We start from the raw sequence: 24,436 nt of genomic DNA on the forward strand, positions 1-24,436 counted from the left end.
TGGTTGGCCTAACCATCAATGGATGTCAAAAGTGCCTTCCTTAATGTCTATTTAGAGGAGGAGGAATGTGGAGTAGCCGTTTGGATTCTATCTTCCAAACCACAAGTTAAGGTCCTTTTTTTTGCAAAATGCTTTTTATGGGCTAAAGCAAGCACCATATTCCTAGTTTTATAAAATGGGTGAGCTACTTAGATCTTTTATAAAATGGATGAGCTCCTTAGATATTTTATAAAATGAATGAGCTCCTTAGATCTCATGTTTACCATTTTTCCCCTTCTAGTTTTATAGAATTGATGAGTTCATTAGATCTCACGGTTACCATTTTGTCCTTTATGACCCAAAGCTATATGGAAAACACAATTTAGAGGGAATCAATTGTACCTCAGTATATGTTGATCATCACGAGCTAAAATTCTAAGACCGTAGAAGATATAAATGTCAAACTCTACTCTATATTTGAAATGACAAACCTCAATCAGGTATTTTATTTATTGGGCATGGAGGTTGTTTAATATGGGATGGGATCTTTGTATCTCAACACTTGATTCTACTATGAGGATTTCCAAGTATCCTCATGGCCAATCCTTTGATGAGCTTACTATCAATATGTGGCAAGGAAACTCTTATGGTTAATTCATTCTAGGCCAAACTTAGTGTACTTAGTTTCTTTGGATGTCAATATTTCAATGCACCTAGATGTCACATTGGATTGCTTGTTTATGTGTATTGAGATATGTAAAGTGGCCTACAATTTTGAAAGTATTTTGTTTGGATGGATACACTACCTTTGATTGGGTAGGAGATCATGACACTTGGTATTCCCATGGTGGCTACATCTTCTCCTTGGGTGGGCACAACTCCCATTGTTTGGTCAAGTTGTGAATAGGAGATGGTGGCCACCTCCAATGCCAAGGTTGAGTATTAGGCTCTCTATGATGGTGCCCTGGGGACCATCTATTTGAGGAGCTTACTATCAAAGCTACACTTTTCATGTAGCATATCAAGTGTAATATTTTTCTCATGATAACTAGAGTGCAATAACACTCTAGAATGCAATAATACTAGTTGGTTGGAGACCCCATCATCAATCTAAAGATAAAACATGTTGATGCGCACTACCATTTTACCAAGAGCATGTGAAGCTAGGCACCATTCACCCAATCCTAGAATATTTCTTCCATATATTGGAGTGGGGGCTTCCTCCCCTTTGGCATCAACATGATGGGAAGAGGGATTCCCTAGATATTTTGCTTCCACCATCTATTGGTGAGAGGGGGCAACTTCTTCTCTTGGTGCTTGCAAAGGATTTTATCACCAATCTTTTAGTTACATTTGTACGTTGTTTCATCATCCATTTGCATCTTGATGATCATGTGTAAAAGGAAACTTGGGCAAGTGAACAACTCCCCTATATGGATACTTACCATGTGGCATAGTTGCACAACATTCTATTTGAGCATGATAGTTTCCACTACCCCTTACATTAATGCCAATGCATTAAATCATGCATTGCCATTGTGGTTTTGTGAATGGAGTGTTGTCATTGTGGAAAAAGAATTCTTTTGGCAAGTGTCTATCCCTTCTTTTTCCCCATGGGCATAGATACTTAAAAGTAAAAAGGTTCAAAGTGATTCCATTACCTTTGCAGGTATTGGTAGGCCACTGGACAACCAACGAGCACCCTTTATCTGATGCCTTGGCCTCTCTTGGGTGGCCCTTTTGGCTCCTGAGTTATGATAACCATCACCTCCATATTCTTGGTAGAGTCTTGGATAGCCATCATGTACCCATGGAAAGATACCCTAGCTGGTGGGATGCCTTAAGGTATTATGGGGTGAGATATGCTTGCAATCCCTCTCAAACCTAAAAAAATTTACCAAATATTTTGTGTCCCATAAGCAAATACCCAAACTTTGGGAGAAATATCTATAAATAGGTTGCTACCTGGCAATAGCCTTAAGGATTTTTAATGCAATACTCTTAGCTTGAATTTGAACCACTTTGTAAGGTCTTTAGGGGGAGAGAGAGAGAGAGAGAGAGAGAGAGAGAGAGAGAGAGAGAGAGAGAGAGAGAGAGAGAGAGAGAGAGAGAGAGAGAGAGAGAGAGCATGGATCAAATAAGTGAGTAGAGATACCATCGAAAAATGATAGTTTAGGACTTCTAAAACAAGAAGGTGAGTAGTAACATGAGCTCAATGAAATGAGGTCCTAAGTGCTTATTTGCTTTGATACCATAGTGGATTTTGGAGCCAACGCGAGTCTTTAAGCTTGAGAGTGTGGCTATGGAGGATGATAGTTCAAGGTGCTCACAATGCGCACATGCAGGTGCACATGTGTGTGTGTGGATGAGAAAAGAGAGAATAAGACAAATACAAGATAGAGTCCTTTTGTGTATGTATGTCTGTGCATATGTGCATGTGTGTGTGTGGATGAGAAAAGAGAGAACAAGACAAACACAAGATAGATTAAAAAGAGATTCATATTCTTGCTATTTCATTGTGAGAAAGATGCTTCTTATATTCATTATGGGAAAGATACATCTTATATACATATATAAAAGTTGTCATCATACATCATGAATGACCTCATATGTTCCTTTTCCAATTGCATGAGCAATGATCTCATAGTCACATGCATATAACTCATATTTCACATGGGTCTAGATACATCTCCCCTTATTCATCAGATAGAGAAGGATTCATGTAAGCTAGTGGATGAAGCATTTATCCCAAATTTTCTTGCAAAACATCCAATTTCTTGCACATGTAACAAGTGCATATGAAAGGTAAGAAAACAAAAGAACAATGCAAGAATTCACCATATAAAGGAATCCTTCACATAAAGAAGATAAATCAATGATTAGAAGCAAAATCAACTTAATGAGATTATTGAGAGCTTCGAGCTAAAGAGATAATCATCTTATGAAAATGAAGCTTCCTACTCCATGTTGTAAAAATATTCTACAATTCTAAACCCATTGCTTGTAACGCCACTCCTAACTCCACCTCTAAACAATTGAATGGATCAACATAGGATTCAAATGTTATCAAGTGACATGCTCCTCATTATCTTTGGGAACCTTCACAGGTATAGTATCAAGACACTTTCCCTAAGAACTTGAGCTTGCATGCTCACCCTACATGCAAGAATGGGACTTGGCATATGGACAACAACAAGTTCAAATTTTCATGTGCTCCAAGTGTAGAACCTTGCTTGTCTATTTTCCTTAATACACAAAAAATGACCAGTTGTTATTTTAGATTTGTTGAATTTTAATTAGACATTATTTATTTTTTGCTAGTCTAAGACAATTAAACAAATAGAAAACATGAAGGTATAACTAGGAAGCATGCACCAAACATTTAAGCATGAACTTATAAGACTAATTGGTCATAAAGAAGCACGTTCAATTAGTAAGAGAGACCAAATGATAGGATAATCAAATTCACTAAGGCATATCTTTTTTGTTGTAAGAAAAAATGAAATTTTCAAACAACATAATCTACAAGGGAGTTGATACATAGGAGAACAATATTTCAAAGCTCAAAAGATTTTATTGTGATGATGAATACATTAAGTTTTTCATGCTTCGCTCATTATTTAATCTAACTTGATGGATAGGAACTAACTACATGTAAAATCTAAAGAAACAACTATCACTTCCAACTTTCCCATAATAAACCCATATTATCTATTTAGTAAAGCTCAATGGATTTTATTATTATAGTTTTATGAAGTGTTGCATGCAAAATTTACAATTTAATCCAACTCCATGAATAGGAACTATTGATATTTTGAATCTAAGAAACAATCATCAATTAGGACTTTCCCACTTTGAGACATTACCTTTTTAGCATATGTATCATACCTATTTTGAGATATCTTGGATATAGTAGTAAAGTTACCCATATCCATCCAAGAGTTTTAATTACGAAAATATCAATGTTGACAATCCAATAGCAAGCTATACTTTACAAGTGATCAACTTCATTGACCTCACATTGAATGTCCCAATAAAAATCCCATAAGTGCTAAACACTCCTCTCTCTAGAATTGCATTACATATTAAGAGGTGTTCTTCATCAACTCCCTTTTGTCCTTTAGCCTTACATTGTCTTTTCCACTTGTTTTGAGAAAAGATTGTCCATTGCAACTACAAAAGAGCACGTATTTTAGAGATCTATACAAACCTCCAAATCATCAACTTTGATCTAATGATGCATTCTTTCCTTTTTAAAAGCAAGGATGGCTTGATTGACTATCCAAAAATGCCAACAATATTAAACCCTTATTTCCAACCAAGGATTGCATTGATTGATTTCCCATAATTCTAATCCTTAATGTTGAAAGTTGTAAGACTCTTAACGAGACTTTCACCCTTCTTGACATCAAAAGAAAATTTCCTTATAGTATAATTTAAAAGTGTGTGTTTATAGAGTGATAGTCCAAAGTTATGCATTTGAATGAAAATCTAGGCTACCCTTCCAATTTTGAGGGTTTGATGGCTAAAATTCAAAATGGCCAAATTCAACAAAGTGAAGACATCCAAATCTCTACACGCACACACAAAGAGTTATATTAACATCTATTGAGGTTGAAAACAACCTATGAGACAAAACAATGTACAATGATAATAGTCACTAGATATCAAATTGTGATGTGCTAAGTGATAATTAGTGATGTATTGTGAAAAGAAGCTAAAGTGATGTACAATATGATGCCCATATAGGGATGAGAAATGGAGCTAATACATGAAGCAACATATGTCTAGCTATGCGGTTGAATAATGATACCATGACGACTAGCTCCACCCAGTCAATATTGCTGTGGTGGTGGGTAGAGTATAACATATATCCCTGATGAGATAGTATAGGGTATCATCTAGACCAATCCCTCACCTTTGTTAGGTATTTTTCTCATGTAGCATGTGTGGTCATTGTCTAGAAGAAATTGATGAGCTATGAATATCGACCCCCTCCCCACAAAGTGGTTGCCTATAGTAATGATGTGTGGAGTGTTTGAATCTCAAGTAGAAACTAACCTACATGGTGTTGGTCTAGGGATACCATGACTAGTTTGATGGAGATGTGTCATTTGAATAGTATTAGATATCTAGCATGGATTGTAATGTAGGCCTTGCATATGTAGATGAAGTACTCTTGACTCTCCACCTCCTCTTAGTGGCACAGTTTGCTAATCCTTTTTGCTCTAGGGATGTGGGCTACCCTCCTAGTCTTGATCTCGACCTAGTGAGAGGAGGCCTTGAGTTGGCCAATGGCTATTTGCATCTCATGTGGCATGTATATCTCTAGATATCCAAGCCTCTCAACAATGAAACCATGTGTTTTAGTCCTCATAAGGTGGTCCATGTAGTATAACATATTTAAGAGGACAAGCTACTAGGGTGATATCCATGTATGTTGCATGTGTAGCTAGTAGAGATCCTGCCACATGACTAGGTTCTTCTCAATGTGAGGGTGGGGTATGTAGGGAGATTCAAGGGTCATATTGAAAGGAGGGGAGGTGGTCCATGTCAATCTCATAGCTTGTGAGCCACTTCTTGACCTATGCTTACCATGAGTTCTTGTGCCCTACCTATGCTAATTTCTTGGAAGCCATGAAAGCTCTCCTAACTAGTCCATCTAGGTGCATGCCACGTGCTCTATGTATGAAGTTGATGGTCTAAAATAGGGCCTTCAACATCATGGGGGTGTAACAAACTATTATCGAATGACCTCATGTGGTATGAATGGCTTGTTGCCAATCATCCGTGAGAGCATGACCTATGGTCTCTCAACCTGTGTCCATAAATATGTAGCCAAGACAAGGGTCCAAATGGGTGTGGCATACATCATGGCTTGTATGACCAATATGTTGACTAGCCACCTTTGTGTGGGGCTTATGGAACTCTATGAGATGGCACTATCTCTCCAACATGGCCAATGCTGCCTATCTTAGTGTAAGTCAATCTCTAGTTACTTGTGCTTTGGTGAAGCTCCAAGTGAATGTAGTAAATAAGATCTCTCATTGGATATATGAGTCCATAACCCCCAGATGTCTGGCTTTTAGAGTAAATATTGATCTCCTTTGAGTTATGTGTTGAAGATGAGATCTCGATTTTCCCAAGATTAATTTTTAATTCACACTATGTGCAACGGTCATGTAGGGTGTGGAGATGTTGTTGTAGGAGTTCCTATGACCCAAAGACCAAGATAGTACCATCAAGCTAAAGCATAATAGAGACTAGTGTGCCTACTATGTCCCATAAAGAAATACTCAAGCACAAAAAATAGCACAAATTTTATGACAAAACTATAGAACTTGAAGGTGAAGAGTAGCTTTGAGTAAAATGAGAATGAATGAATGAATGAATGTAGTAAACACACTATACAAGAGTGAGTATTGAATTATACTCTAAACAAATCCTAAAATGTAGCATGTAGCCCCCAACTAAGTGATTTATTTGTCCCAAAAACATGGGCTAAACCTAATGTAGATTGATAGGTGAATGACGTAGTAGCGATGATGTAAGTGACGGCTCCTGAAAGCACATTAGGTTTAGGGCAAGTAACTATAGAAAAAAAACACATCCATTCAAAGTAAAAGTGAAAGATAATTGAATGACATTAGCATTTTGTGGTAGGGTTTGTGCAAAAAATACAGGTTTTGATATAGTCTCTAGGTAGAAGACATCAATGATGAGCGGGCTATATATGGTTGTAATCAACAAACATAATAGTGGATGGAGATTGGACAGTGCTTGGTTGGTAAATAGCACCACCAATTGAGATATCCTCAACAAGGTCTGTGGACAATAGTGGAATAGGGTAGGGTACCAATAGTAGATGAACCTACAAAACAAGGATATGAGCAAGTGGCTAGGCATTCTCCTATTTATAGATATGGATCCTCCCAAAGTTAGGTGACCATGCCAATAATAGATGAACTTGTAAAACAAGGATATGAAAAAATGGCTAGGCGGCCTCCTATCTATAGATATGGATTCTCCCAAAGATGGACAAGGAATTAATTCAAGAGAACCATACGAATTAATTGACATAGGCACTATAGACATGAAGGTATAAAAAAAAATTTATGATCTAGAAGATATTGCGATGACTTTTCGATCATGATTGTCTCACCTGCATCCACACGTAGAGCTTTGTATGTCCCAAACAAGCTTTTCAAAGGCTAATCCTCAACAATATTAGAAGGGAAAATGTCTGATAGGAGAGAAGAAGTAAAAACCTCCTTAACATATGAAAAGTTAAGAGCATAAAAGTAATGACTAAGAATTCGAGGAGAAGAATTGTCGAATAGTCCCAAGAGGAAGTTTCAAGTCATTCACACTATACACATGTTGAATTTGACCACTATTTAGAACCTCAACCACTCAACCCTTCCAATGATTTTGTAATACACCACAAAGATGAACTCGATGAGGCCCCATTGCTCAAGGCTGCATATAAATCCATGAATCTTTCTCGAGAACAATGCTCTCTTCCATTTGCCATGCTCATCTTTTGTGTTGTGTACATAAATAGCACATATGGAATCATGGGGTTGCCTTTTTTGACATGTGGATGCCATTAGAATGGATTTTAGAAGAATACTACTTAGAATGGGAGGAATGCAAGTAGTAACACTTCAGAATGGTGATAGTTATGGAGATGGAAGAAAGAGAGAAATCGGGTGTCATGTGGCCACCATGGCTAGGAGAAGCTGGGGGCTCTATGGCTATGGTTGTGGTGAACATAGAAAGATAAGAAGACTTGTGGAATGGAGATAAGAGAATGATTATGGAAGAGAGAAGTTGGGTGTTGTGTCGCTATGGTTGGGAGAAGCTAGGGGGCTATGTGGCTATGGCTATGTGATCATAGAAAGATGAGAAGATTTGTGGAATTGATATAAGAGAATGACCATGGAAGAAAGAGAGAAGGGGTTATGGTGTGATATACAATGGATGTGGGTATTGGGGTGGAAGAAGAGGAGTAATCTAGGGATTTTTTGTGAAGTGGGGATACTAGGCAAAGCAAATGGATTGCATGGTGATGGTAATGAGAATGGAATTACACTCGTGGGGGTCCATAATGAGTGGCATTATATACTTGTGACTTGATAAGCCATGTTTCAATTGATTTATGATATTGTGTCCCATGTGCAATACCCCACATCTCTATCAATTTATGAACGATCATGAGATACTCAATCCATGAAGTTCAATGGGGTCAAGGAATGCATCAATGAGCCTTCCAGTACACATCACTCCCATAAGACTAATAAGTCAAGATTTTTTTGGTTTAAGTTTTATTATATCTACTTGATTCTCCTAATCTACCATTATCTCCCTTTAATATGCTCTAGTCTCTTCCTAATCTAGTACTTATTATTCTCAGACCAATTCCTCACTAGCGTAGATTCCTAGCTAGTTGCATGTGTTTCAAAGTAAGTAAGATGTAGAAATGGAAGATCGGTTCCTCACCCTTCTATCCCACATACTCTCAAGCCTCCATTTCCACTATGTGATGAGAATGTGAGAACCTTGAGTGCATCAATTCCTTCCTTGGTCTCTACAACGATGGGACCAAAATATTGGCATCTACAAGAGCTCAACGATGGGACATTGGATGGAGACTCTTGTTTCTGCAAGTTTTCAACACTTACAACTCAAATATCTCTCACCTAGTTGACTTGAACTCTAACTTCATCTACTCTCTTCTCGCACTCCCAATGCAAGCAAGAAAAGAAAACAACTCAAGAGGGTGTAGTAAACTTGCCTACTTACCTTTGTTGCCTTGTTGTCTAGATGTCATTGAAGATTCAGTGATGGCCTCATGATCCATGTGATGCTCCTCATGATCCATGTGATGGCCTCATGATCCATGTGATGCTCCTCAATTTACTTCCTTTGCTCCTTCGCACTTGATTCAATCCGGCATGGGTCTAAGAATAAGAGGAAAATATAGAGAAGAAGAAGAAGAAATGTATGGAGAAGAGCTTCTTCAACCTCTCTCCCAGAGATCATGAGAGCATTAGACCCTGAGGAGTTGGGGATCAGTCATGAGTCAGCAGATACTGGGCCAGACGCCACAGGGTATGGAGGGCATTTACTTGAGGTAGTAGACATCATCTCGTTATTTATAACGGGATGGCACAATGGCCATATTCAGGAGGTCTTACATGCTTCCCACATGGGGGGGGCGAGAGTACTGTAGATTATCTACTCAGACCGATCGATGGGATGCATACTATCGAGTCCTTCGGCCTTGGGAGACTTCCACTCGGTGCCGATCACACCTTTCTCAGTTTCTCACTCCTCACCTCATTACCATCACCACCTGCAGATATCATACCCCACATGCATACTACCATACACGTCACTCATGAGCTCTCACATGTTTACTCACAGTATCTGGAGGAGCACATCACGTCACTTGATCCATACGCACCCCTTGATACACTGACCACTGATATCACACGCATTCTGCATGATTCTACTACACTCAGTTTTCCACATCACACATACACGCACCCCCCTCGGACCGGTACCATGCCACAGAATAGGTGGTATGATGATGAGTGCAGAGATCTACGTCGACAGCTACGCAATTTGGAGGCAAGAGGAGAGATCACACACAGACAGGCGCAGAGATGCATGCACCGCTTGACCCGCCGTAAAAAGCGGGAATGGGAGGAGGAGAGATATTGTTTATGCACTATATGAGAGGGTTACTGGCAGAGTCAGATGTCCGGGAGGTATATCAGATCCCCTTGTGAGCACCATTGGTGTGAAACAAGGATGCCCACTCTCACCGACTCTATTTGGGCTATACATTGATGAGATAGCAGAGTTTATTCAACAGCGAGCCGGTGGAGGTATAGATCTCACTGGAGCCACAGTTCATATCTTACTATATGCAGATGACATTGTGTTGGTCTCAGATTCAGCTCAGGGATTACAGCAGCATTTATTAGCATTGGATGATTTTTGCATACAGAGAGGCATGACAGTGAACCTTGGTAAAACCAAGGTTCTTATATTCCATACATCAGCTCAGATATGCAGACAGAGTATTTTCATGGCAGCAGGAGGGAGTATTGAGGTCACTGGATCATATGTATATTTGGGAGTCACATTTACAACAACTTCAGGGATTTTCTCGATGACACAGGCAGCTCGTGACCGCCTCACTAGAGGATACTCAGCATTGGCTCTTATGGAGTGACAGTGTCATCAAGCACATTTTCAGGAGCCCCGCACCAAGGGGTGGCTCTTTGATACTCTAGTCACTCCAGCACTGATGTATGGAGCAGCTATATGGGGGCCAGGCCTTGCCGATTATGTATGGACATTGATGGAGAGACCTCAGGTGATCATGATATCTAGATTGATTCGCAGCAAGGCCTCAGTCCCACATGACATTGTGCGAGCAGAGCTTGCCACACTGCCCATGCTAGTCGAGGCATTATTTCAGACAGTCTGCTTCCTACACAGATTTCAGGATATGAACAGAGATCGCATTGCATACAGAGCATATATGGCATCTCAGGAGATGGCTCGAGCGGGGGGATACCACATCATGGTATGCACAGACTAGAGCTTGGTTTGACAGACATGGGCTGGACATTGATAGACTCCCACCTCTTCTATATGATACTCAGGCTCCCACTTACACCCTCTCTCTCTCTGAGAGGAACAGAGTCATCAGACAGGAGATATGGCATATTTATATACAGAGGACATCGGTCAGCCCTGCACAGCCACTGCCATCGAAGATGGCACATTATTATACACAGTTCTTGAGCATATCAAAGCAGGGATTCATAGAGATTCCGAGATATATGCAGATCTATATGCCACATCGATTGAGAGTTCTTATTGGACAGCTCAGGGTATCATCACATCAGCTTATGATTGAGAGTGGCAGAGCCAGTGGCATCCCACGGGAGGAGAGGATATGCCCCCTTTGCAGATCAGAGGTGGAGAGTGAGGAGCATTTTGTTCTCAGATACCCGGCATACTCAGAGTTGAGATCTAGATACACATTGAGCAGCCCACTTCAGGGATGTATGACTGATATGGATCAGAGATCATTTGGCCGTTTTCTAAGAGAGGCATGGCACATCAGAGAGCAGAGCACACAGCGGGTCCTAGTCAGAGAGGGGCCCACCCAAACGACTATTACACAGTTCTTTCAGACAGACAGAGTGAGAGCTACTGTACCAGCCTCCAGCCAGACCTCCGGGCTCACACTACAGCAGGTTGAGGACCAGCATACCCGACGCCGCACGAGGATCCGTGGGTTTCAGACCCCACAGCCACACCGACAGGAGATCCGGAGGATTCTTGATCTACATCGACAGTAGACTGAGATCCGACGACACTCGACACATTGGATCTCAAATCTCCAGTTTGCTCTTTCTCCATCGCCGATGTACCACATCCTGCATCCAGGAGGGATCACCTGCTATTAGCGACTTCGACGACTGCTACTACATCCCAGGATAGTATATCTCCCTGCATCTGTTACATATACACATCGCACCACTTTATCACAGCCGACAGTTGTTCCCCTATCACAGCCGACATTTGTTCCCCTTTTGTAGCCATTATCTGGAGTACCAGAGCTACATACGCACATACACATACACGACACTTATCACACTCACAGCACCGTATTTTCAGTTTCCAGTTTTTAGCTTTTCATTCAGCACTTTTATTTTGGATAGCTGGACCTCATCAGTTGTATCACAGTTTGTCTCATAGGCCAGTTTTGGTCTTTAGAAGACGTTAATATAACTCTCTCTCTCTCTCTCTCTCTCTCTCTCTCTCTCTCTCTCTCTAGCAATGGTGCACAAGAGGATAAACTAGAAGCAAGAAGATTTGGCTTCTCTCAAAAGTTGCATTCACAAGAATGAGCTCTCTAATTAATTTCTAACATTATAGACATTAGGGTTTTGTTTAAGGGTTTCCACTTAAGTTGGGAACCCTAATTTTTTCATCTAATTTAATAATTTTGTTTGCATGAGCTTTGACTTATGTAAAATCAAATAGAGATTGCATGCAACATTCACAGTCATTATATGTCTTTTAGATGTAACCTTGGGAGATGATACAATTTGCATGGGGTTGAACCCTAGTCTCACTAAATTATTACGAAAATGAATATGTATTTATCCATAGTAAGTTGACAAAAAGCATAAGAGCACCTTATGGATATGTGGTGTCTAGATTGCTATTCAATATGTTCAAAATATTAATCTTGAATGGAATTTTTTGTTTGTGCCCTTAAAGTGTTCTCCAATCCCACTTGCTTCTAATTTTATTGTGTTAATCCACCTTGGGCAGCTTTCCTCGTGAGGATTAATATCCATCTAAACCCAAACTACATATAATGTCAAGAAAAGGCTACCTCAACCCCCAAAAGATCAAAAGCCCTATGTGGATTGCCCAACCCATTAATAAAAGTGTATTGCATACAAAATGCTATTAAGCTTGGTGTGCTTCCTAGCCTACCAAGATGAACAAGTTGATCCCGTAAGTCTTCAAAAAGTTGAATATGTTTGTTGGAGGATTAAAGATTTAAGGAAAGAGATGTTGAGAGCAAAAGAGACGTGACATTGTGAACTTTAGAGAAGCATGCCTTGTGAAGTTCACTTTGGCAAACCTTCAAGATTTGTGTTCTTGGGAAGGATTTTTCTATTCCCAATTGTCTTTCTTTGACACTAGCTTTTCCTTTAGTTACCCCAAGCACATAAGCACATTAATGGGTCTTTCAAATCCACATTTTGTGTTCCCAAGTTACAAACTCATTTATGCAAATATTCCACCTATGGCCTTGGGTCTAACCTGTTGTTAGTGTAAGAGCTCAGGTCTAACCCTTAACCCTAAATACCACCCTTGCACCATAGGGAAAAATGTTGAGGGTGATTAAAATCAACTCAACCCATCATGCAATTATGTAGAAGGGGTGGAGGATGTGAATGGGAAAGGGAATGGTTTATGGTATGGGGAGTTGGGGGGGTTGGCTGAAAATGCAAAACTGAACTATCCATGTGACTATTCAAAGGGAGTTTAGCTAGCAATGTTTTGCTATTCATCGAGAGAGTTTGATTGTTCATCATTTCATGGTTTGAAGTTCATTGTTTGACTATTCGGAGTTCATCACCTAACTATTCGGAGTTCCCTACCTAAAACACAACTTCTTAGTGCTTTTTAAGCATATCACAAACACAAGTAGAAAGAGAAAAACAAGATTCTAATGTAAATGAGAGCTTCTTTTTACTTTACTAGATCTAGAAAGAAATAGTGCTCTTGGTAATCCAATAATCCAAATGACACCTCAAGTTGTTTGCTTACAACAAAAGATAGTAAAAAGGGGAGAGAAATGCTTGCAATACTTAAATACAAGTTGATTTCTACTTCTAAAACACATTACAAATGTGATTACATAGACAAAACAATGCCTTGAAGAGTTTCTTGCTTTTGGCACATATAAGTACTCCTTTCAATTTAAATGATACCTTGAGCTTCTTTTGATGGTGTAATAGAATACATAGAGAGAGAGAGAGAGAGAGAGAGAGAGAGAGAGAGAGAGAGAGAGAGAGAGAGAGAGAGAGAGAGAGAGCAAGAGTGAGAAGAGAAAGAAGATGAAGAGAAAATAACCTTACAAAGAAACAACAAAAGTAATATATGAAAGAATAAAAATAAAGACCTTCAGAAAATTAAATCTCAAATACAAAAGAGAACTAGAACTCTAATAACCAACTTTGAAGTCCCAAACTATTTTTTTGGGAATGGAACTATTTAAGGAAAAAGGAAAGGGAAGAGAGAAAAAAGATAGAGATACCATATTTATTCAATACTAATGTACCCCCAAAGTTAGAAGAAAACAAGCAATTAATGAGGTAGGATCCTTCCCTTATTTTGTTTGCCTGAAAGACAATCCACATAAGTTGAACGAAAAGGAGCGAAAAGGACATCAAGTGCATTTTTGTGAAATCTAGCAATCAATGTAGTGAGCATGGACTTTATAATCTTTCTAAAAAGAAACTGATTATTAGCATGAATGCATCCTTTGTTAAAATTGTATGTTGTTCCTCACTCTTATATAAAAGGGGAAAGAAGTATTCATACAATGTATTTTTAATACAATGCTTCTTTGTTCAATGATAGTACAAATATCAAGATGGAGAGAATTTGTGTGCATCTCATCTACACAGTCTCATATTCAACCACAGATTGTTTTCTCTAATTACTAGAGTTATAGAATGGATTTCAATGAGGCAAAACTTAAAGAGAGCAAACATTTATGAGACAATATAGTTTCTGAAATGGACTTCGCATCATATATAGCAAATTAGTTTGTCCTTTTCATAGCAAGACATAAGCTGGAACTTCTTTGCATGCTTCATATGTTGATGACTATGCCTTTCTTGCTTCTACCTATGATTGAGTGAAATGTGTCTTGCTTAAAGAAGCACAAGACAAGGTTGATTGGATTCATGCCATGCAAGATGAGTATGATTCCATCCTCAAGATTGGCATTGAATTTGGTTGAATTTCTTGAAGGAAAGGCGGCCACCAATCCTAGATGGATCCATAAGTTAAGAGAAAGTAAAGCGTAGAATTGATTGATACATGGCTCAGCTTTTTGCAAAAGTTTATTCTTGTTAGGAGATTGATTATGATGCGATTCTTATATGACATATGACCACCTTTTAGTGTCTTTCTATGAGTAAGCATCTTAACCTTTTCTCACACGTAGACTTGAGCATATAAACAACCACTAAAGTCATGGATATATTTGGTACATTCTTTCTTTTGTTCAAATCAAGTGTTGATTCTTTGGAGACTATATGACATTGATTACTATGTGGTCTACAATTTTTAGAGGAAAGTAGATTGTAGCATTGATTGCTACAAGGATCAACCTATTGCAAAGGGTTGTGCTTAGCAATAGGAAATTGATTATGACAAGACTTTTATACCTACTTCACGTATCGACCCATTCAATGTTATATCACATTGGTTGTACATTGGCTAGAATGTATGTCAACTAGACATTAAGATTGATTTCCTCTAAGGGAAACTTGTAAGAGGACGTATGCATTTTGGGAATTCTTGATTTTGATGTTAAAGGGGCACAAGAGAAGGTTTGCAAATTACATAAAGGCTTCTTATGTTTTGCACAAGCACCTTAGGCTTGGTATGAGAAGAAAAACATATAATTATTGGGTCATGGTTTTTGCAATAATTTAACTATGAATATAATCTTACAGCAAAAATATAGCGGCTCTATTTATCATCAATTTAGATGTGGATAATTTGGTACTCACTAGGCCAAATGAAGCTGAAATTTTAGCCTTTAAAGCTTATTCGCACTACTTTTGAACTTTCATACTTGGGGTTGGTAAAGTACTTGAGCATTCAGATTATGTAATAAAAGAATATCATTATTACGTGTCAAGCAAAGTACTTCCAAAATTTGCTGAAAATACTTTATTTGGATGCATGTTAATCCATTGCTGCAGTTGTAGGACATTTAAGACCTAGGTGACCCAGTTGTAGCAAAGGAGCTATTATTAACTGTGGCCATGGTCACATTGCACAGGATCAATAAGGAATCATACAGCACAGATAGGACATGGTTGTAGCCCATGAACACCCACTTAGGCCAACTGGCCACCATGTAAAGGAAGGGTTTGTGTAGCATACGAGAAGTGAGGAATTGCATCACACAAGAAGAGGGATACAAGGAATCACACAGGGGGAAGGGGGGGACAGGGAGTCACGATGCAAGAGCTTTTCATCACTAGCTTCCAAAGCAAGGCAGCATAAAATAACATATGGAAATCATGCAGCATTAAAGAAACCCCTTCTCCAAGTGCTAGCTTCATTGCAGTAATGCATTATCTAGTAAGCATCAAGTTTCAAATCCAGATCAAGTCCTTTTTTTTTGAAGAAAAGAAACATGAGGGTGTTTCCTCATCGTTGCAATATAGATGATTCCACATGACAACACTACGGAACTACAATCTAAAGTTAGAATTTTCTACAAGACTTGATACTTAACCGAAGTTTTATCCACCATGTACCAAGCATCCTTGAAATCCCCAAAACTTTAGATTAGGACCTCAAAAAGTTAGTTGTCAGCTCTCTATTTTGTTGCTATCAATAGTACTGAAGACAACCAACTCAAAAGAATCTCAACTGATACACCCAGTATCTGAAGGACATTCCCAAATAGACCCACCAGATACTTACACATGCCGGTGGTAAACCAGTGAAATGCTTTAGGTTTCCTAACGTTGCTGTGCCTTACTCCACCTAGAGCCATTGTAAATTTTCTGAAGCAACACAGTAGTATCCTGCTTTTAGTGAAGGAGTTATAACATCTTACACATCTGGGCTCTGCACACTCAGCTGGAACCGAGTTGTTTCAATATTTCAGCTCTGTTCACTTTAGAAGAAGGTTTACATAAAAGCCTAGTAGGCACAGGTCAATGTGTCATTTAGTTCACCTTTGTAAGTGTCACACAGATATAATGATCATTTAGAGATTGACACAATGTTGTCACACAAAAATGGCTTGAAGCTCTACTACATTCTACTATGCAATAACAATTCAAATTAGGCCCCACAAAATGAAAAAAAAAACTGAGTTCAAAAAATTTATCTCCTAATCCCTGAATTTCTTGAACTACAGCAGAGAAAGCTTCAATTAAAAGCATGACAAAGGAAGCCTAAGAAAGGCCATTTTCCAGACTCTAAGAAAAGCTTTTGAGATTATCTGACTTCAAGTCAACCCAAAATTTGCAGAGCAGTCTTTTCAGCGCTTTTGTGGTTGAACCACTTTGCTCATATCTACACTCACCATCAAAGTGTGCAAAACACTTTGATATGCACACAGCTTCAAGGGAGAACTCGAAATTTACAAAGCACTTGTGCATCTCTTATCTGCAATGACAGTGACCATCTAGACAAAAAGCCAAAAATGGAGTGTGCCTCAGATATTCTGTAACTCTCCATCATCGATTAGCTGCCAACCTTTGGAGTTCCTTCTGCAATGCATACACTTCCTTTATGCCGTCAACTGGACTGTTATGATCTAATTTTGGGCCACTGTTTCCTTTTGTCACTTTACCCATGCTCTGGCTCTGCACATAGGAACTAGGTGTTAACCATTCAAAAGACATCATTGAGAAGACATGCTAAACTATAGATTAAGAAACTGGGTTCAAGCTTCATTTAGCTAAACTCTGATGAATCGCAGAGAGACTGTGTATAGACACATCAAAGTACAGGCACAGTAAGTCACATATGCTCCAGCAACTCTTAAATTGTACAATAGGGTAAATTTGAAGTTAGTTGAGGGTTTGGTCTTTTGCAAACCCACTCATGACCTGCTTGTCTTTATTAAATGTTCTAGCGGGATAGATAATAGATACAGTTGACTTTAGCCAGACACTGATGAATCCCAGGCACACACTGCACAGATACATCAAAGTACAAATACAGAACTTCTAAGCCCCAAATGCAACTGTCACAAGTCCTCCAGCCACTCTTAAGTGGAACAATAGGGTACATTTCAAACTAGTTGAAGAGTTTGTCATTTCAAACCCACTTGTCTTGTGACCTGCTTGTCTCTGAGGTAAAAGGCGAGTTTATCAAGTTTTTAGCAGATTGCTAATAGGTAGAGTTGGCATTACTTGAGCATTATAAGATAGTTGGCCAGATTAAAAATTACATGCTCAAAGAAAGGACACCAATCAAGTGTAAAATGACCTCTTGTTTTTAGCAGATTGCTAATAGGTAGAGTTGACATTACTTGAGCATTATAAGATAGTTGGCCAGATTAAAAATTACATGCTCAAAGAAGGACACCAATTAAGTGTAAAATGACCTCTTTTTTGGTTCCAGTTATAATGTTTCAACTCTGATGACCACATTCCCAAGTCATACAGATAGATGGGAGGACAGATGTAGCCACTAGTATGCAAAGCAAACATCGGAAGGGCACATAGTGCATAAGCACATGCACAGAGAGACAACAGCTCATTTGGTAGAGTCATTCTGTGCTGACCACAAAATATTGGGTTTGATTCCCCTGAGCCAAAAATGGAATATTCCATCGTACACAAGTTAGTGTATTACAGCTAGACCAACAGGCAGGCAGGCACGCGCACGGATAGAGAGAGAGAGAGAGAGAGAGAGAGAGAGAGAGAGAGAGAGAGAGAACCATTTGGCCTGGTTTCCTCCATAATTCTGGTGGTGCATTCTCAAGAATCCTTCCAAGGACAGCCTCGAATTGCTCTACCTACAAGTCCAAAGATGATAAGATTCACAATACATTTAGGCTTTGCTCAATAGATGGGATAGCTACTCACTAGAATTAATCCTTACCTGTAGAAGCTGCCTTTGATTACCCTTGATTGGGACAGTCTGCAAAAATAAATGCATACACCAGTTCAGCGGGTCTGCAATAACTCCTACCTTTTACAGCATAGTTCACATCTACAAGATAATTATGATTATGACTTGTGAGACTAGTTAATACTTCGAGGACTGCCTCAATCTACAAAGAAAATTTGAGTAGCCTGAAGATAGCATTTATAGGCAATTAGATGAAGCTAAATATGAGGAAAACCATGATAAAGTACAGAAACAGCCATTACATAGTCAACTGCACCTGAACTGTGTAATTCTTTCTTGCCCTATTTGTGATAGATTCTCAAAATTTGTTTTGAAAATCGTATATCAGTATCAGACACTACAAATGGCATGGCAACCCTACTCGACTGGTCACCTGAAATAAAAAGGTTGACCAAAACCATTCATGCTGCACCCACATGGCACAGACACTTGGACCTGAGACTTTTCTCACTGAATTCTTACACAGCAATAACCAACATGATGTTTCCAAGTAAACCCCCCCCCCCCCCAAAAGAAAAAAAGAGCAAACCTCAGAAATACCAAACTGCAGAGATAAAATCCTGACATGAAAGCCAACCTTTTTCAAAGACCGCAGCCAAGAGCGAATTGAAGGAATCAACTTTATAAGTTGGTCTGGCTCTAAACTTTTTGCTTTTGATCTCTGCAAGGCCATCTGTATCTCATGCAATCGAGCTCTCGCTTCTTTCTCTTTCAATTGACACTCTACCATCTCTTCCTCCTTTTTTACCAATTTCCTGAAAGATCTTGCATACATGATGTACTGGCACATGTTAAACTTTGAATGAAGTACCGATACATTTGGGTACAGCTACCTTTGTAGGTTGTTCACTCGACGCAGTAAATCCTCCATGTTTCTTTTTTGCAACTCAAATTTTCTGCAATCCAAGAACTGAAAATTCAACTCCAGCTCTAGTATCTATTCCTCACATATTTCCTTTTGTCAGCGTCCATGTTTCTTACCTTTGTTTTTTCCTAAACTCTGTAAGTTCTTTTGCAAGAGAATCTCTCTGTCCTTGGAGCCTTGACATTTTTCTCCTGCATGTGTCCAGCCTCTGGGAAAGCATTTTTTCAAGTCTCCCTGGAAAAGCTGGTGCTTCCATCTGGTTGCACCAGAATATAGACACTTCAAAATCAAGTATCATGTGTCATAAATCACCATCAACACCGTTATGCAAAAAAGCACCTGCTCCATGGTGAATTGTGGGAGAGTAAGCTCAGCTTCTGCTATGTGAGTTGGATCATTCTGAGATCGCATTTGCACCATTTTCATCTTCAATTCAAGAATCTGCAGCCAATCAAGAGCCAGTAAGAAAGATAATAGTCTGTAAAATCAAAAACAAATCTCAACAATGGTATAAGCTATCTCAGTATAAGAAGACCTGGCGGATTAATAACATAAGCATGTTGATAGCATTCACCAGAAAACCCGATTTTGTACAGGCAGAAAAAGTTCAGGCATCACACAGAAAAAGAGAAGGCGATCGCATTTGGATGCATGTGAATGAATGTGCAAAGCAGTTGCTCATTTCCCTTTAGCATCGATTGTCATTCCAGCCCAACCTGAATATGATATTCCAAGTCCAGCTTGAATAGAACATCCGCAAGTCCAACTTGAACATACATAATTTAGTCATTCATTTGTACTTTCCCTCTCTAGGTGTTTCATCCACACCTCATTCAATCACTTTGGTTTACCAAACATACTTAATCATCCATCCGGAAAGCTTTAGTGTAATTGTCTCCAGGTAGTAATCCACCCATAGCTGATCCAATGAGTTACTGGATAGTTTTCCACAATCCAAGTTCAAGAAAATAAACCATGAAAAGGAACTCCAATGAACACATATGAGGTCCCAAAATAACCACTAGCTCCCTCCCTCTACTGAAAGGTGACCACCAATGAGAAAGATAGGAAGCAAGATGGACCATGGACACTTATGGTAGCTTCCATTCCACTTGATAAACCATAGTAAGTCGCACGATCAGGTAGGCCAGCCAAGACTATAGAAACAAGAGGAGCATCAAGAATAATCTCATCAAAATTTGCAAGCTACTCCATTATATCCTTTACATGTCTATGGTAGGCATCTACCGAATCACCCTCAATTGTGTTCCATCTCAAGCTATTTTTGCAAGTAGACTACACGAGCTTCACGCACTTGATACAATGAAGCAAGCTTATCCCAAGCATCCTTGGCCGTTGTGTATGACCGAATGTGTGGAATAACCTATCTCTTGCACCAGAGTGCAATCAAAGCATGTGGCTAAGCATCTCACCCATCCCATCTCGATTGGTCTGAAATACATAACCACAAATTTGTTTGGCAACCAAAACAAGCTTCATCCGTTGGGTGTAAAGGCCCTTTACGCTCTCCCATGTATATATTACTTCACACACGTGAACTCACCCTAGTGGGTGTAAGTGTACCGTACCCTAAGTATAAATACATTCTTTCATTCTTTGTGTGTACCACATAGGTACACACCTATCCGTCGACTCACTCTCACACTATCTCACAGTTCAGCATTGTTTTGTTCAGTTCAGTACTATTGAGCACCTTGTAGTCGTCATCAGTGGGAGTAGGTAACAGACGCAGTCGACAAGTGCAGTCTATAGTCGCAGGCAACCGGACTGTGACAATTGTCAGGTTCAGGCGACGCGCAAGCAAGTAGCGCAGGCGTCAAACGAGGCCAGCAACAAGGACAGCAGGTCGAAGGGGGGTCAGTCGGGACCTGCTCGTGACTAGGACCAGGGCAATGGGCGCTATGGGGCTCCAGGTCAACACGATAATCACAACTGACTGCTCGCTACAAGTGACAGGTGCCGGCAAGGTCTCAGGTCATGCGGCTCCACGGACTAACGGCCCTATTTTCTTTTAAAAATCAAAAATTTGGGATTCATTTTATTTCCCCTCTTCTGAGTATTCGCGCGAGCAAGCACAAAACATGAACCTGTGCAAATCTGCTCCTCAAAATTTGGGGCTTTTCCTTGATTTGGTGCCGGACACATGTTTCAGTGATTCCTCATCCATAAATTGCAAACATTGAGTGCACGGGTTTCGGAAATTTTGGGCATTTTCATATGCAAGTGAAATTTTTGCTTGGTTGAGCCAATTTCTTTGGAATTTGTGCACTCTTGGACCCTGAAAATTGGGGCTTTTGCAAAATTCGTGAAATTTCTGCAACATTAGCTTGTACTTGATGCTCGGAAAGATGTATTGATGCAATTGGAGAAGATTCACTGCAAAAATTTTGGGACTTTTCACATTCGTGATGTATTTTTAGTCAATTTGAGACTGGACAGTGAAATTTGCAGCAAATTCATTGCTGAGTGGGAGTTTTTTTGAGCTTTGAATGCTTCAAATGTTGAAAAAGGGTAGCTTCTCTTGGTATATGTATTGTTGAATACTCACTATGCAGTGAAACAGTGGTAAATACAGCATTTGGGTCATTGCATTTGGGTATTATGGTGATGTATTACTGAAGTGGAAGATGTCTTACATGCAAATGTATCAGTTTTGATTCATGTATATGCTGTAATCAGTACTTGAGACTGAAATTGCAGCTAAACATCTGCTTCTTGGACACCTTGGAAGTACAAGAGTGTGTACTTGCTGTTACAATTCAGCAACCTTGCTATTGGCTGAAAGCATTCATCCCCTTATTACACTCGTGTATTGCTGAAGATGGCTGGCAGTGCATCTACATCTGACACAAAGAATCTCTTTTGGATTTGTAAATTCGATGGCAATGGATTTGATCTTTGGAAAGATCGTATACAGGGTATACTCTTTCTAAAGGATTGTGATGATACTTTAGCAGAACATAATCCTATTACTTTGTCCAATGAGGATTGGGCTAAAATGAATAAAAAGGCCATTACTCACATTAAAATGGCCATCACAAATGATATCTTGGTTGATATAAAGGGGCTTGATACTGCCTATGTAGTTTGGGAGAAACTCAAGGCTACTTATGAGAATACAACTCTTGTCAATCAGGTACATCTCATGCGGAAGTTGGTCAACTTGAAGCTTGATGAGTCTAAGCCTACCTTAGAGCATTTGAATGCTTTCACTGGTATTTTGAGTCAATTACAGGATGCAAGTTTGCCAGCTTTTGATCCTAAATTGAGGGCTATCTTCTTACTCATGACCTTGCCCGATTCATGGGAAGCATTGGTTGTGTCATTGAGCAATAACCCCAACTTGACATTTGATGGTGTGCGTGGTTCTATTCTAAATGAAGAGATTGGACACAAGGCAAGTGGAAAAAACAGTGGATCAACCTACAATATAAAAGAAAGAACTGAAAAAAGATCTAGTGCTACAAATAAAAACAAAAATCGCAACAAAAGCAAGGAAAAATAGCAAGATGTAACTTATTATCAATATGGTCGCAAAGGGCATAAAAAGCCTGATTGCAAGTACTTTAAAAGGGAACAAGAACGCAAGAAGCAAGCTAATGCAAAAGGCAAAAAGAATGACAAGGATGGCAGCTCTACCCCTAAGAGACAGAAAAAGTAAATGTGGTATCTAGTGTTGTTATTGAGGAAATAGAAGAGAATAAAGATGATGATTTGTTGGTTGCATTTTCAGATCCCCTTGCTATGACAGTGGAGAACATGCATATCACTAAAACAAATGTGATAGATGCTTTGTTGTTAGCTCATGATGGTTTGTCACAATCATGGATTGTTGACAGCGGTGCTTCATTTCATGTAACTCCATCTCTGGAGTGTTTTTCCACTTATGCAGAAGGTAATCTTGGAAAAGTCTACCTTGGCAACAATCATGCATGTGATATTGAAGGAATGGGCACCATACACCTGGCTCTAGAAAATGGTCAGGAATTGATTCTTCATGATGTTAGGTATGTACCTGGCATCAAAAAGAGCTTGCTTTTTGTTGGACAGCTAGACAGCAAAGGTTACTTCACTACTTTTGGTAGTGGAATGTGGAAAATATATAAAGGGTCTATGCTAGTCACTAGAGGTGGTAAAAAGAAGACTTTGTATTATCTCTACTGCAAGGCACTTCCTAGAAAGTTTGTTGCAGTTAATCACACATGGAGTTATGGCACAAGCATCTTGGGCACATGAGCCAAATGGGTTTGCAGACACTTTCTTCACTTTGAAGAGTTGATGTGAAAAACTCAAAGCTTGAATTTTGTGATGATTGTGTTCCTGGTAAACACGTAAAGAGTCCATACTCTCATGGAGCCTCTAGAAAGGCATGTATCTTGGATTTAGTCCATTCTGATATATGCACCATGTCAATAAAAACTCATAGTGGTTTCCGTTATTTTGTGTCTTTTATTGATGACCATTCTAGAAAGCTATGAATTTACTTGCTTAAGCAGAAAAATGAAGCATTGGATGCTTTTAAAAGATTTTACGCTTGAGTATATATCTAAAGAATTCAATAAGTTTTGTGATGTCAATGGGATTAAACGAAAGCTTACAGCTCCTTACAATCCATCATCTAATGGTATGGCTGAGTAAATGAATCGCACGTTATGTGAGAAGATTCGATGCATGTTGTCCACAACTAATCTCTCGCAATCATTTTGGGGAGAGTCACTTAAAACCATGGTGCATATTTGCAACCGATCTCCACATTGTGCACTTGAAAGTGGCATCCCTGAAGAGGTTTGGTCTGGCAAACCTGCTTCATATGACCACTTAAGGGTCTTTGGCTACGAATGCTATGTACATGTACCTGTTGATAGTAAAACCAAACTTGACATGAAATCTCATAGAGGCATCTTCATGGGTTATGGCGATAAAGGTGAAATGGGCTATAGAGTTTGGATTCCAAACATGAAAAGGGTGCTACCCAACCGAGATGTAATATTTAATGAGTCAAAGCTGCTGAAAAATGTTACATCTAATGACTCAAACAAAAAGAAAGTTAAATTTCAGTATGATTAGTTACTTGAGCAGCCATCAGCCACTGAAAATTCAGCTCCTTTTAATGCT

At 39.2% G+C, this 24,436-nt stretch overlaps 1 protein-coding gene across 3 annotated transcripts in view; it reads right to left on the reverse strand.

The window, feature by feature from the left end:
* Nucleotides 1-16,768: 16,768 nt before the first annotated feature.
* The window catches only part of LOC148019803 (uncharacterized), a 46,480-nt gene continuing 38,812 nt past the window's right edge, over nucleotides 16,769-24,436 (reverse strand). For all 3 annotated transcript variants that reach the window (XM_087699982.1, XM_087699979.1, XM_087699980.1), the window contains exons 5-11: nucleotides 19,640-19,741; nucleotides 19,417-19,556; nucleotides 19,269-19,331; nucleotides 19,013-19,190; nucleotides 18,406-18,444; nucleotides 18,242-18,319; nucleotides 16,769-17,159 (exon numbers count right to left, since the gene is read on the reverse strand). In XM_087699982.1, the coding sequence (XP_087556108.1) occupies nucleotides 17,031-17,159; nucleotides 18,242-18,319; nucleotides 18,406-18,444; nucleotides 19,013-19,190; nucleotides 19,269-19,331; nucleotides 19,417-19,556; nucleotides 19,640-19,741 (729 nt within the window). In that variant the 3' untranslated portion in view covers nucleotides 16,769-17,030. The remainder of the gene's footprint in view (nucleotides 17,160-18,241; nucleotides 18,320-18,405; nucleotides 18,445-19,012; nucleotides 19,191-19,268; nucleotides 19,332-19,416; nucleotides 19,557-19,639; nucleotides 19,742-24,436) is intronic.

This window comes from Lygodium microphyllum, chromosome 19 (genome assembly GCF_053477565.2).
Source record: "Lygodium microphyllum isolate KBCC chromosome 19, Lygodium_microphyllum_v1.1.10, whole genome shotgun sequence".
NCBI lineage: Eukaryota > Viridiplantae > Streptophyta > Polypodiopsida > Schizaeales > Lygodiaceae > Lygodium > Lygodium microphyllum.